We start from the raw sequence: 14663 nt of genomic DNA, 5'->3' as shown, positions 1-14663 counted from the left end.
TCTGCCAAAAAAATTAAAATACATGATTCTAGAAAAATATAGAATACTAAATTTCATGCAAGGAAGGATATGTTCAAAGGGAAGTAGTAAGCAGAATATAAAGATCTTCCCCCTCCATCTTAGCAGCATCCTACAGACACTAAATGGCTTATAAGAGAAATAGATTAAAAGGGTTTGGGTTTTTTTAAGCTGGGACGACATGAATACGTAGCTCATAGACTCATTGAAAGAGCTGGAGAAAACTTAGGGCTAAGTTGACAATGCCAAAAATAAGCTCACACTGACACACATGATAAAATGATGAACATTCAGAGTAACTAGAGGAACATTTATAGCCATCAAGTACATTATAAAACAAGACTGAAATTAACTTATGCATACAACTAAAGCAGCTAGCAAATAAACAAATACACTCAAAGAAACAAAAGGAAATGATCAGTAAGGTAGACAGATCTCTTACTAAGCTATTTAAAGAAATGAGATACTTCAAATACTCGTATATTTGTTAGTTGTATCTGTCACCACCTCTTATACATACCCTGATATCAGAGCCTACGGCAGGAGAGACATGTTATATGGATCAAGTGTGGCCACTCCTGCCTCCACCACGCCTGGCCAACACAAGTGCTTAGCAAAGGGCAAGAGACCTGAGCAGATGACTGGTCATCCCTGAAATACAAGGATTCTGGAGAAATCTACACAGTGTGTGTGGAGACTAGTGCTTCCTGTAGACATCCCCTGCAGGAGAAAATGGAATGGATCATCAGAGAACCTGAGACAATCCGAGAAACATGAGGAGCGTCCTGATGAAAGGATTCTAGCCCTGGGTCTACTCCGTCCAAGGTTCTACCCTCAGACTTCAGGCCCATGAACTGTTTGCTTCTGCTAATACAAGTTGGGTTGTGTCACTTACAAGAATTTCCAAGTAACTTCAACACTGTTGTTCATTGCCATCAAGTTGGTTCTGACCCACAGTGAAACCATGATCAGAATGAAACACTGCCTGCGTCTATGCCAGTCTCAGAGCTGTAGCTGTCTGAGCTTACCGTTGCAGCTACTGTGTCAATGCACCTTGTTGAGGGGCTTCCTCTATCCTGGACCCTCTGCTTTACCAAGCATGGTGTCTATCCCCAGGGACTGGTCCCTCCTGACATGTCCAAAGGACATGAGACAAAGTTTCACCACCCTCCTTTCTAAAGAGCACTCTGGCTGAACTTCTCGCAAGCCAGATTTGTTCATTTTTCTGGCAGTCCACGGTATATTCAATATTCTTTGCCAATACCATAATTCAAGGAACTCTGGTAGTGTAGTGATTATGAATCGGGCTCCTAATCTCCGGTCAGCAGTTTGAAACTACCAGCTGTTCCGCGGGAGAAAGATGAGACTTTCTGCTCCCGTGAAGATTTACAGCCTCGGAAACCCTGTACAGGGTAGCTATGAGTCGGAACTGACTCCACGGTACATAAGGATATCATAATTCAAATGCATCAACTCTTCTTCAGTCTTCCTTATTCACTGTCTAGCTTTCACACTACATATTTTTGCCCCCAAATTAAAATCTACACAAAGCACATGATTCTAGAAAAATAAAAATTACCAAATTTGACTCTAAGAAGGATAGAAAAGCTGAGTAGGTAAGATGTCATCAAAGAAATGAAAAAAGTAGAAAAGGTATCCCTTAAAAAAGGCACGAAACAGAAGTTTTATAAAGACGTTCTACCAAATTTTCAGGAAACAAAAAATTTCTGTTATAAACAAAGTCTGTAGAAAAAGATTGTTTCCAAACTTATTCTACGAGGCTAGCAAAATGCTGACACCAAAAGAGGGAAAGGAAATCATTTACACGAAATTTAACAGTAATTAGCTCAACAGGCATAAAAATCCTGGGGGCACACGATCCACAGCTAACTGAAAGGCTGGGAGCTTGACCGTACCCAGAGGCACCTCAGAAGAAAGGCCTGGTAATCCACTTTTGGAAAATCAGCCACTAAAACCCTGTGGAGCACAGTTCTACTCGGAAGCTTCAGGGCATCCCCATGAGTTGGAGTTGACACCACGGCCACTTTTGTGTTTGCTTGGAAGTGAGGTTTATATCAGACTACAAGAATGGTTCTGCATTAGGTAATCTACTCATGTAATTCACTATAGCAACGAAACAAAGCTTCGGGTGATCTCAATAGATGTCACAATCCAATCCTGCTGATTACAGGGGAAAAAAACCCCAACTCTTTAGTAAGGTAGGAACAGAAGCAAACTTCTTTAGTCTGACGGAGGTTATCTACCAGACACTTAAGCGAAAACTGCATTTCATGATGGAACATGAAAACCATTTTTAAAGAGTCGACAGTCCAAGATGCCTCATGACATTCTACTGGGCTTCAAAGTCACAAGAACAGGAATGAGTATAGAGTCTCTTCAGAGAGGGGCCTGGCTGTGTCCCCATCCAGTGGGGGATGAGTGCAAGGCACCCTGGGAATGTCCAAGCCCAGGGGAGCCAGGAACTAGTCTCTGAGTAAGCAGTGTGGAAAGCCTGGGGTCTCAGGCTGCCTCTTCCTCTTCACTCTCCTCCTCACTCTCGTGATACTGTCTGCGGTTGGTGTTAACAAAGAGATCAGAATCATCTTCAGAGCTGGATTCATCTCCTGAAGACTGGGGCTCGGTTGGGAGTTCAGGCTGAGTCTGTCTGCATGGGGAAGAGGGTACGTTAGCCTAATGCCGCCTGGGAAAACTAGCTCTGTCACCAAAGGCCCCATAGACACTCCCTTAAAGATTAAAAGGGGAGAGAGAGTCAAAGTAGTTGGAAAACTTGGCCAAGGAAACAGGCAAAAGAATGCCCCATCCCTAATCCTAGCCCCAAAGTCTGCTAGAGCCTCTGGTTTTAGTTAATAATAATAAAGATTCTACCACCACCAAGTAACGCTCATTAGGCCCACATTACATCCCTACCAGGTACTTTTATAAAGCTCCCATTTTATTGATAAGATAACTGAAACTTGAGAGATTAATGGCAAAACCAAGATTTGAGCCTGGCCAATCTCTCAAGCTGCTCCTTGGAAACCCCATACAGGGTTGCTATGGGTCAGAATAGACTCTACGGCACTTAACAACAACAACACTCTCTCAAGCCATCCTCAGGCCACATGTTTCATCATATATGAAGGAGCTTTTACCAGGAACCAAGGAAGCGCGACACCACGGCTTAGACCTCTATTTCCTGTCTTCCCCAGTTCCTCACCTGTTCCTGATGCTGTGTTTCTCAGCCACTTCAGAGAAGGCTTCAGGCCTGAACCAGAAGAAAAGGTAAGGTCAGAAGGGACAGGTAAGTTTCTCTGCAAAAGAGCTGCTTCCAGCTGTCCCTGCCTGGAATGCCAGGACCTTCCCTCACCGAGTTCCAAGGCTAGAAAGTCCATGCCCCCCAGAAGCCAGGGCGTAAAGGATCGAAGGGAAGACCCTACCAGAGCCCCTCCTTCTGCAGAGAGCGCACATGGTCCTTGCAGAGCACAAAGGAGATCTCAGCCTTCACCTTCTCTCCCTCCTCGATGGGGTCAACAATGAGAAAGTCCCCTATAAGGAGAAGGGAGGAAAGGCTAGATCAATCCTGGCACATGGGAGATCAAGGCTACAGGAAATGGTCCTATTGCCCAGGGGACCACCTCTCTCACCTCTCTTAATCCAGATGTTCTTGCGATACTTGGAGGGCATGCTCACCAAGAAGCGCTGCCCCTGGGCTGTCTCCACCTCATGCAGGTTGTTTCCTGGGGTCTTAAGTACCTGGTCCAGGAGCAAGCGAGAATGAGTACGTCTTTTCATCAAATCAAACACATCTGAACAGCACACACTCTACCCCTTAGAGCCCAACAGGGGTAAGGGGTAGAGGGCTGTGCAAATTGGTGCCCCATGCCACTCACCCTCACAATCTGCTGCTGGTCGGAGGGCACCATGTGTTCTCCCAGCACCTCCTTTACCACATGCTTCCTCTTGGTGGCCTGAGACATGTTGGGGCCCGTCCTGGGGTATGAGGGACACAAAGACTGCCAATTCTTCCTCTTGAGTGCCTTGACGGGCAGGCAGAGTCCAGGGCTGTTTTGAAGATGGAAAGGGGCCTTTGATTGAGAAGTGACAGTATAGGGTTTCCAAGGAGCAATTGGTGAGCTTGAACCGCCGACCTTGCAATTCAAACGACTCTGCAGTCTGGTGCATTAACCCACAGTGCCACACCAGGCCTCCTGAGTAAGGGCAGATGCTCTGAATTCTTACTGCCTGGATTCAAATCCTACCTAGGTTCCTTCCCAGTTGTTCAACCTTTCTAGGGCTGTTTAAGCAAACAGAGAAATCAAGCCAACTCAAAACACTGGTATTAGAATGAGATGATGTAACACCAAACATGTAACACCATGTGCGCTCAAAACCAACTCCTGTTCTAAGTACTTCTGTAACCATGAAACTACACGTTTTCTAGAGTGACATGCTTGGCCATCCCAAGTCAAACACAACCACACATCCTATGATCTCTCAACACATAAAAGCAGAGATCAGTTAGAAGCCCACCGCGATGGTCCGCACCAGTAATAAGAACTGACGGTTTCCAAAGGAAACTCTGACACGTCTATCCTAATTATCATCCCCTGCCCTCCACGCTCTCCTGTATCCTGGGAGACCCGCACTCACTCTCAGGTCCTCGACTCTTACACGGGTGCTAGCACGGTGACCCTGTCCTCCGAGGCTGGAAGCTGAGAGTGGATCGTCCACGACTCAACTCGCAAAGGAGTCAACGAAAGTACAGAAAAGAGATTTGCGGGTGGTCACGGCAGTGGCTCCGGCTTGAACTCAGATTTTCAATATCCCACCAATCGAGAATGACGTGAGCCTCAGTAGGACCCTTCCGAAAACGGTACTTCCGGTGAATACTCGGAAACCTTCCGGTGCGTACTGGGAAATCTTCCGGCTACCCCCGCTCCCATGTTGTCCGTCACTGATAACTCTTCCCAGCACCTGGTTGGCCGGGGCTAAGTTCTTGAGTTCCGGGGGTCGGATAGCGGAGAATGAAAAATTTCTCCTCCGGTCTCTGCTCCGAGACCAGAAAGGTTGCCCGAGAAGCGAGGCCATGGATCGTAGTCTGACTTCCCGCAAAACGTTCAGAAAGGAGCGCCCACTAAGGGTGCGGTGGAGGACCGGAACGCTTCATCTCTATGGCCCTTCGTGGCTAGACGTGCCCAATTTTTAGAAGGCGGGTCTAGAGTCGAACCGGAAGCGGAAGTAGAAGAAAGTTCTAGTGGTTGAGCTAGTGGCGGGAGCAGCCGGGAGGAGCCGTTACGGGTGAGTCGCTGGTTAGCGCGTGCTGTGGAATGGGGGCCGAGCTGGGAGCCAGAGTGGGCGCGGGACGGCAGGGAGGAGAGGGGCGCGAAAATGTGGTAGGGGGCTAGGGACGCGCCTTCAGAGAGAACTTTGCTCTGCGCGTGGAGGAGGCGGGGCGGGGCGGGGCGGCGCGCGGAGGGGCGGGGCGGCAGGATGGAGTGTGGCTGGAGCCTGGCGGGGACCCTGCTGGCGCGGGAGCCAGGCGGCTTGCGCCTCCCGCTCTGAGCAGCAGGTGGGAGGCGGGTGTCACGGAGACGCCATGCGTCTGCTTTTAAGATCGGGTAGCCGTCGCATCCTGGGTAGTGCCTTTGCCCAGCCAAGGTCACAGAGAGAGGGACAGTCGCAGGGCAGGCGTTGGCTGCAGACTTGGGGAATCTTCCCAATGCCTGACACTCAGCCACCTGTTAAGAGCAGGAGGACTTTGCTCTTCCCTAGAGGTAGCATAAGTTTGTACCTACAGGAAGTAAGTGAATCTCTTCTGAATACTGGTAGTCCCGAACTTACAGTGGCATTCCTTATGTGATAAGTAAGTGCGCATGTAAGTGGCACACATACCTTTTATTATTATTATTATTTCAGAAAATGGCAGTGTTTTGAGTTGTAAATCATATAATTAAACATCTGAGAGTGACTATCATCAGTAGCATTGTTGTTCATCAGCTATGCCTCCTGACGACCCTGTATTCTATGTAGTATATATTTCTAATGATAAGATGTAAACACAAGCATGGTGGTAACTGGAATACTTAAGTGGGAGACTACCTGTAGTGGAGAAAGGATTTTCCTTGCACCTTGGTTTTCATGTCCATGAATGAGGTGATCCAGTAAGCCACCTTAATGGTCATTGTAGGTTCCTTAGTATCATTATTGTTAAGTGACTTTGGTTCCAACTCCTAGCCTGTATAGGGTTTCTGATGAGAAGTTGGTGGGTTTGAACTGCCAACCTTGTGATTATCAGTCCGGTACATATCTTATAGTGCCACATCAGCACCCCGTTTGTGTTGTTAAGTGCCGTCTAGATAGTGCAAACTTATAGCTACCCTGAGATTTCCAGTCTGTAAATCATGGTTGGAGCAGAAAGCCTCTTCTTTTCCTGGAGGGTGGCTGGGAGGCTCAAACCGTTGACCTATGGTTCACAGTCCAGTGCTTATCATACAGAGCCACCTATTTTCCCCCACCCCTTCATTATGGTCAAGTGCCCTTGAGTTGGTTACAACTCATAGCGACCCTATATAAGGTTGTCAAGGAGCACCTCATGAGCTTGAACTGCTGACCTTGCTGTTCAAACCGACTTTGTGGTCCAGCGCATTAGCCCACAGCACCATACAAGGGATTGCTTAATAGGCCTCCTCAGAGTTCCAGTCTGAAGCTCTAACCTGTTTGTGTTGGGATTCCCAGATTAAACCCCATCAAGATGACAACCTCCGAAAAGCACCGAGACTTCGTGGCAGAGCCCATGGGGGAAAAGCCAGTGAGGAGCCTGGCCGGGATTGGTGATGTTCTGGGCAAGAAACTGGAGGAGAGGGGCTTCGACAAGGTGTGGGTTGATGGCATGTTGCCTGGAGATGGTGTAGGGGTGGCAGATTGGGGGTGAGGAAGGTGGGCATGTCTGTTGAAGGGAAGTGGAGATCAAGGTGTGATCTGAGAGACATCCAGAGCCTGGCTATCTGGGGGAGGTGAAGCAGGTGAGCACACTTGCTGTGCACACCTGATTCCAGGTGGCTTAGACCCACAATGCACTTTGTGACACGCCCTTTACTCTGCTGTTTTTGCAGGCGTATGTGGTCCTCGGGCAGTTTCTGGTGCTAAAGAAAGATGAAGACCTCTTCCGAGAATGGCTCAAGGACACGTGTGGCGCCAATGCTAATCAGTCCCGGAAGTGCTTTGTGTGCCTTCGAGAGTGGTGTGACGCCTTCTTGTGATGCTGCCTGGGGAGCCCCCATGTCCGCAGGCCTGGGTCTCCAGAGTGTGGTGGAGTGGGGACTCCTCTCCTGTCCTCTGCAAAGGACAAGTTTGCTGTTGTCATGCTCACCTCCAATGTGCTCCAGGGCCTTTTAGGAATTCGCTCCCCTCACAATTTCAGCCTTTGTGGAATTCTCACTTGCACGAGTCCCTGTCCTCATTTCCCCTGCCAGTTCCCTGACGACAGTTACCAGCGGTCCTGAGTGGATTCCCGGTCCCTTCCTCACTCTTACCTTCATCTCTGGTCTATTTTAAGGCCGTTTGGCTCCTTCTGGTAGAACAGTCACTGCCCTTGTAAAGTTTTTTAAATCAATAAAGTCAGTGGCCTTCATGTCTGGGCTTGGTGTGTTGAGAAGTAAGTGGCCAGGGAGTGGCCTTTTCCCCAGGGACCCAGAAGGTGTCCCTGAACACCTTATCAACACAGACCGAAACTTACCTTCCCACTCCCAGGGCAGCCACTCAAGCCAGGTGCCTCCGAATGTCTCAATCCCTGAGTAATGTGGGAGAGAGTGGGCTGATGCTTCCTGGGAGCCAGGCGCGCCAGGCTGTTCCACACTGGAGTCAACAGCTAGACCAGGCAGCACCTGGTGGCAACTTCAGTGGGAGTCGGATACCAGGAAGAGTGGACAGGATGTGGGTACAAGCTCACTTCCCTTGGTCCTGTGTTTTCCAGGGTGGATGGGTGGGTGGGCAGGAATTTAGCCATCTGTCTTGGGAAGGGGAGCATGATGTCATAGCTGAGAGAAAAGTCCCATAACAGTTCAGTTTAGTACATTTCATTTCTGACCTGGATCAAACATTACTAGGTCCAAAAATAAGATTCTTACAGTAGTGTTTGTTTTTACTGATGAGGAAATGAGATTCAAAGAGACTAACTTGTTCCTGGACTGGCTACTAAGAAGGCCTCTCTGAGCCTCAGATCCCCACTTTGAAAATGAAACAATTCTGAAAGTCAAAATGCTGGCAGTGTTAACACCCAGCCCCACTTAGCATTCTGCGCCATTAGGGAGTTACTTGCTTACGGTACGTACACAGCCTCCTCACAGGACCTGTATAGTCTGGTGAGAGGAGGGCGGATATTAAAAACAAAGTTGAGTTTTTCATCAGTAGATTTTTACTATCTGTCTAGGGATGAATTTTTGAAAAAAGATATTCAACGCCATTCATATTAGAAATGTGTTTATTAACCAGTACGCACAGTGACCTGTATCAGAGTAGAACTGTGCTCCGTGGAGTTGTCGATTTGCGACTTAGGAGATTCTGTGTCTTAGAGTGGAACTGCATCATGGGGTTTTCTTGGTTGTAACTTTCACTGAAGCACCAGGACTCCGCGTAATACTTGTCGTTGTGAAGTGCTGTCGAGTTGATCGCGACCCAAACCTTGTATAGGGTTTCTGAGGAGCAGCTGGTGAGCTTGAACCACCAACCTTGCAGTTCAAACGGCTTTGCAGTGTGATGCATTAGTCCACAGCACCACACCAGGACTCCACATAATACTTGTGAAGTGCTGTTGAGTTGATCCCGACCCATAGCAACCCAAACCTTGTATAGGGTTTCTGAGGAACAGCTGGTGAGCTTGAACCACCGACCTTGCAGTTCAAATGGCTTTACAGTCTGGCGCATTAACCCACAGCACCACATAGGGATCTTAAAATGCCCTGGTGTGGTGTTATGGGTTAATGCACTGGACTGTAAAGTCGGTTTGAACTGCAAAGTCAGCGGTTCAAGCTCTCCAGCCACTCCTCAGAAACCCTATATAGGGTGGCTATGGGTCACAACTGACTCAAGGGCACTTAACAACAGCAATGTAAAAGCACAACAATTGGTCTGTAGCATGAAGAACCAGGAGAATCAGAAATAGGATATAGAATGCGTGGCTGGTTGCCCTATGAACAACTGCCTCCTTTGCCAGGAGACCAGAAGAACTGGATTGGATGGTGCCTGGCCACCATTGCTAAACATTTGGATCACAGATTCTGTAGAAAGATTCCTTATCAAAGGGGAAAAACAGAACAAAATTCGGAATTCTCATGAAACTCAAGGTTTTTCTGGAGCCATGGAGGCTGCACAAACTCCTAAAACAATTGCCCTAAAATAATCTTTAAACCTTAAACAAAAACTGTCCCCAGAGCTTTTTAAAAACCAAACCATAGTTTAACTTCTAAAGAATGTCTGCCTTTAGTATCATGCTCTCTTAAGATCTAGCTATATGGGATCAAACTGACAACAGGAAGTCGAAAGATTGACTAGGAAGCTGAGGTGGCACTGGATTTATGTTAATGGAGGAGAGAGACAATGGTTGCCCAACTCATTGTAATCAGCGTTACTGGTCTATAAGTGTAGAAGATTGGTATGTGTTTTTGCTGTGTATAATTGCAACAACAAAAAGTTACTTTAAAAATACAAATTAAAAACAAAAGTTACCATAAAGAGAGTTAAGAGGCAATGGAGGACAACTGGTAACATCAGCAACTAAGGGCTGTGTCCAGTGCATGTGTCAGTCAGAAAACCTGAGAATACAATAGAAAAAGGGGTAAGAGACGTAGGAGACAGACCAAAGACAATACCCAAATAGCAAGTCAACATGGGAACAAGTGTTCAATTTCATTAGTAATCAGGGAAATGCAAATGAGATGTCATTACACAACCATTGAATTGGCAAAACTGAAGTCTGACAATAAGTGTTGAGATGAGCAGTAGGAAATGATAGCCACTTGGTGGGAGTATAAACTGGCATGAGCCCTGTAGAAAGTAGTGGGTGTTATTTTAGTAAAAACAAAATACCACACACCCTGTGACCCAGCAATTCCATTCCCAGGTATGTGCCCTGGAAACTCCAGAACACCTGCCCCAGGAGACCAGGGCAAACGGTCATAGCAACCTTGCTTATAGTAGTCCCTAATCAGAAACAGCTCTAATGGCAAAAAACGTACTAAAGGAAGTACATTCAGACCTTGGAGTACCTCATAGTATTGGAAACAACAAACAACTGATGAGTTTCACGGAAATTACTGAGCAAACAATACAAATCAGAAGATGGTGTGATTCCATTCCTGCAATTAAAAAGTAAAGTATTACCTTTGTGATGCACACAAAGGCTTTCAATTGTGTGGATCATAGCATGCTATGGACAACATTGTGGAGAATGAGTATTCCAGAACACTTCATTGTGCTCATGAGGAACCTGTACGTAGACCAAGAGGCAGTTGTTGAAAAACAGGGGAGCGCTGAATGGATTAAAATTAAAGGTGTGCACCAGGGTTGTATTCTTTCACCACACTTATTCAATCTATGCTGAACAAATAATCTGAAAAACTGGATTACATAAAGAAAAAGGTGGCATCAGGATTGGAGAAAGTCATTAATAACCGGTGACATGCAGATGATACGATCTTGCTTGCTGAAAGAGAAGACTTAAAATACTGATGAAGTATGGGTTGGATCCCAGTGTAAAGAAAACAAAAATCCTCACCAGTGAACCAATAAATAACATCCATATAAACGGAAAAAAGATTGAAGCTGTCGAAGACTTCATTTTTTTTTCATGTTTTATTGTGAATTATGTGATAGTTTACATGGGAGAACATTAGTTTTACATTCATCCTATCGTATATTGTTTCACTGCCATGGTTACAATCCCCTCCACGCATCACCAACCAACAAAAGGGTACATCCTACAAGCCTGCTTCCCCCCGCCCTGGTTGTCAGCACACGGCCCTCTCCCTCCCTGGGTCCAGAGTCTGCAGCTGCTCCATCTCTCCACGTTATTATCTCTGCAAAGGCTTCATTTTGCTCATATTAACCATCAACATTCATAATGCTGCAGTCAAGAAATCAAACAGCGTGGTGCATTAGGGAAATCAGCTGCATGAGACCTCTTTAAAGGGTTAAAGAGTGAAGATGTCAGTTTCAGGAGTAAGGTGTGCCTGACCTAAGCCACAGTATTTTCATTAACCTCAAATGCATGTGAAAGTTGGACAATGAATAAAGAATTGATGCATTTGAGTTAGGCTTTTGGAGGAGAATATTGAAAGCATCACAGACTGTCAAAAGAACAAACACACTCTAGACCCAGAGAGGAAGAGTGTGCTGGCGACCGAGGGGCAGGCTTGCAGGGTATACCCTTTGGTTGTTTGATGATGCATGGAGGGAGTTGTAATCATGGTAATGAAACATTATACGATAGGATGAATATAAAGCTAATGTTCTCCCATGTAAACTATCACATAATTCACAATAAAAACTTAAAAAAAAAAAACAAAAAAAAAAACACATCTGTGTTGGAAGACGTATAGCTAGAATGCTCCTTAGAAGTCAAGATGACCAGACTTCGTCTTTCATACTTCGGACATATTATCAGGAGGGACCAGTCCCTGGAGAAAGACATCATGCTGGTAAAGTGGAGGGTCAGCGAAAACGAGGAAGACCCCCAATGAGATGGAGTGGTACAGTGGCAACAGCAATGGGTGTGGGCGTAGCAACGATTGAGACATTGGTGTAGGACCAGGCAGTGTTTCTTTCTGTTGTGCATAGGGTCACTATGACACCAAACCGACTTGAAAGCACCTAAAAACAACATTAAAACAAGGAAAAACAGATTACCAAAGTCAGTGAATACCTTGGGAGGAGGGAAGAGGGTGAGAGAGATGGAAAGGTGTGTGGGTGAATGTGGCAGTTTCCATTTCTTGTGCTGTCTTGTAACTAGGCGTTGGCTTTATAATATTAAACTGACTGTATATGCCCTGTGTGCTTTTCTGTTTATTAGCTACGTCTCAGAATAAAAGAAGGATAATGGAAACCAAACAAAGAGCTGAGGACAGAGAAGTCATTCGGTGACTCAGAGACTATTCTCATGGACAGGAGTACTGGGCAAGGGAGAGGTCCTACCTGGAAGGAACATTAGGTGGTCACTGCACAGTCCACTTTGAGCCACAGTCCACCTCCTGACCCAGACAGAGTTGGTTATGAGGATCTCCTTGGGATTCTAGACCATTCTACATTTCTGATGTTTTCTTGGAAGGGTCACCTAGAGTCCCCTTTGCTCCATTAACACACAAAGCCAGTGTGCTTAGGTGGGGGCTTAGCAGGGCCATGGCTTTCCAGCCCTGATGCTGTGGCTTGTCCCCATGCTCTGTGAGTGGTGGAGAGGCCCTCCTCTGCAAAGCCCTTCCCTAGGTCCCCGACCACGTGGGTGGGTTACCTGTTACTCCTCCCTGGCTCTGGCTCTCTGACTTGCTTGCCTGAGCTCTGCAGGATGTGCTGGCTACTCGGGTCCATCCCTCGCCCTTCCTGGGTTCACCCACAGGCTTTGTTCTGCAGGGGCTGAGACCTGCTTTCTCACCTTGAGTTTGGAACTGGGCTATACAGTACATCCCAAACAGGTTCCTGGATCAGGCCTGGGGCAGTGGAGCAAAGGGCATTTAGAATGGGATGCATCTCTGAGTTCGAACCCAGGCAGGACAAAGGGACCAAAGAACGAAGGGACCAAGCTTGGCATGTCAAAGAAAAAAGCAGACCCAGGTGGTGGGGGCCAGGGGCTAGGTTGTTCTCAGTGCCAACACAGTGGGGTCGCTATCACCCAGTACAGTGCTCAGGATGCTCCCCCACCGCCACGCCCATGCAACTCCTTCTGGACCAGCCCATACAGAATCCTTAACTGTGTTTTTTTGTACCAATGTTACCTGAAATCATAATCCCTGTATATCATTGAATGTAATGGTAGTTTGTTGTTAGGTGCCATCGAGTCAGCACCAACTCAGAGCAACCCTATGTACAACAGAACGAAACACTGCCCAGTCCTGCACCAACTTCACAGTTGTTGCTACATCTGAGCTCATCTCTGCTTCCACTGTGCCAATCCATCTGGCTGGGGTTCTTCCTCTTCTTCTCCAACCCTCCACTTTACCAAACATGAGATCTTTCTCCAGTAGCTAGTCCCTCCTCACAATATGTCCTAAGTATGAGAGATGAAGTCTGGCCATCCTGGATTCCAAGGAGCACTCTGACTGTACTTCATCCAACACAGATTGGTTTGTTCTTTTGGCAGTCCATGGTTCTTGTAATATTCTTCTCCAACACCATAGCTCAGATGCATCAATTCTATTATGGTCTTCCTTATTCACTGTCCAACTTTCATGTGCATATGAGGTTATTGAAAATGCCATGGCTTGGGTCAGATGTACATTTAGTCCTCAAACTGACAGCTTTACTTTGGAACACTTTAAAGAAGTCTTGTACAGCCTTAGAAAACAAGGTTCTGTGATATAGGGGGAGTCCTGGTGTGGTGCCGTGGGTTAATGCCCCGGACTGCAGAGTTGGTTTGAACCACAAAGTTGGTGGTTCAAGCTCACCAGCCGCTACTTGGAAACGCTATACAGGGTTGCTATGGGTTGGAACCGACTCAATGGCACTTAACAAAACACAATATAGGGATCGAGACATAGTCTGAATGGGTAAAGGAGGGGAAATAATGTTTAAGTGCTTGACTGTTTAGTGGATATTAGTGTAATATAGACATTCAATGGGGATAGAAAGGAATATTGGGAAAGATGGTTACAGAATGCTTGTAAGTCTGTCTTCAGCCTGTGATTGGTTGGATCATCTAAAAGGATACTAGAATGTGCCCAGGGAAACAGACCGCCTGGTAAGGCTTTGTAGAGTATGGGGCTTTAGATGGAATTCTGAATCCCAGCCAGAACATTCCGAGGTGAGACACTCACCATTGAAAAGGCATACAGACCAACCTGGAATGGCTAGAGGAACAGAAAATACTTCTTACAAGAAATACCAATGGGGGGAGTGGAGGGTGGTGGTGGGTATCTGCTATGGAGTACGTTTCAACTCATAGGGACCTTGTGAGGGTTGCTGAGGCTAAATCTTTATGGGAGCCTTATCTTTCTCCTGCTGAGCAGCTGCTAGTTTCAAACTCCTGACTGTGAGATTAGCAGTCCTACTCGTAACCACTATGCTACCAGAGAGTTGTTGTTGTTATGTGCCGTCGAGTCGGTTCTGACCCATAGCGACCCTCTACAGGGTTTCCAAGGCTGTAAATCTTTACGGGAGCAGAAAGCCTCATTTTTCTCCCGTGGAGCGGCTGGTAGTTTCAAACTGCTGACCGTAAGGTTCGCAGCCTGATTCGTAACCCCTACGCTACCAGAGTTCCTTACCAGGGAGTGGGGAAGGGGAAAAAACAACAATGCATGTGTCTTTGACAATATCAAGCAAGCTGTTAGCCCTGGAGCCATCGAGGCAAGAAAAGTCAGTCCACCAGGGTGAACCCATCTCTACTGAAACTCAAAGGGGAACACATGAGTTGGTGTTGGAACTCTGTAACAAATATAAAGGTA

At 46.7% G+C, this 14663-nt stretch overlaps 2 protein-coding genes across 2 annotated transcripts; one reads left to right on the top strand and one right to left on the bottom strand.

The window, feature by feature from the left end:
• Positions 1–2414: 2414 nt before the first annotated feature.
• On the bottom strand, positions 2415–4079 carry EIF1AD (eukaryotic translation initiation factor 1A domain containing). The gene is made up of 5 exons (XM_006860904.1): positions 3909–4079; positions 3663–3771; positions 3456–3564; positions 3236–3283; positions 2415–2683 (listed from the first exon to the last, which is right to left on the bottom strand). The coding sequence occupies exons 1-5, from the start codon at positions 3993–3995 to the stop codon at positions 2539–2541; spliced, it is 498 nt and encodes a 165-aa protein (XP_006860966.1). The 5' UTR covers positions 3996–4079; the 3' UTR covers positions 2415–2538.
• A 2680-nt stretch (positions 4080–6759) lies between these two features.
• Positions 6760–7277, top strand: BANF1 (barrier to autointegration factor 1). The gene is made up of 2 exons (XM_006860903.1): positions 6760–6892; positions 7131–7277. Exons 1-2 carry the CDS (start codon positions 6770–6772, stop codon positions 7275–7277), a joined length of 270 nt encoding a protein of 89 aa, XP_006860965.1. The 5' UTR covers positions 6760–6769.
• The last annotated feature ends 7386 nt before the right edge of the window (positions 7278–14663 follow it).

The sequence above is a fragment of the Chrysochloris asiatica genome, unplaced genomic scaffold (genome assembly GCF_000296735.1).
Source record: "Chrysochloris asiatica unplaced genomic scaffold, ChrAsi1.0 scaffold00040, whole genome shotgun sequence".
Classification (NCBI taxonomy): domain Eukaryota; kingdom Metazoa; phylum Chordata; class Mammalia; order Afrosoricida; family Chrysochloridae; genus Chrysochloris; species Chrysochloris asiatica.
The sequence above is the reverse complement of the archived record's forward strand: the minus strand, read 5'-3'. Positions and strand labels throughout refer to the sequence as shown.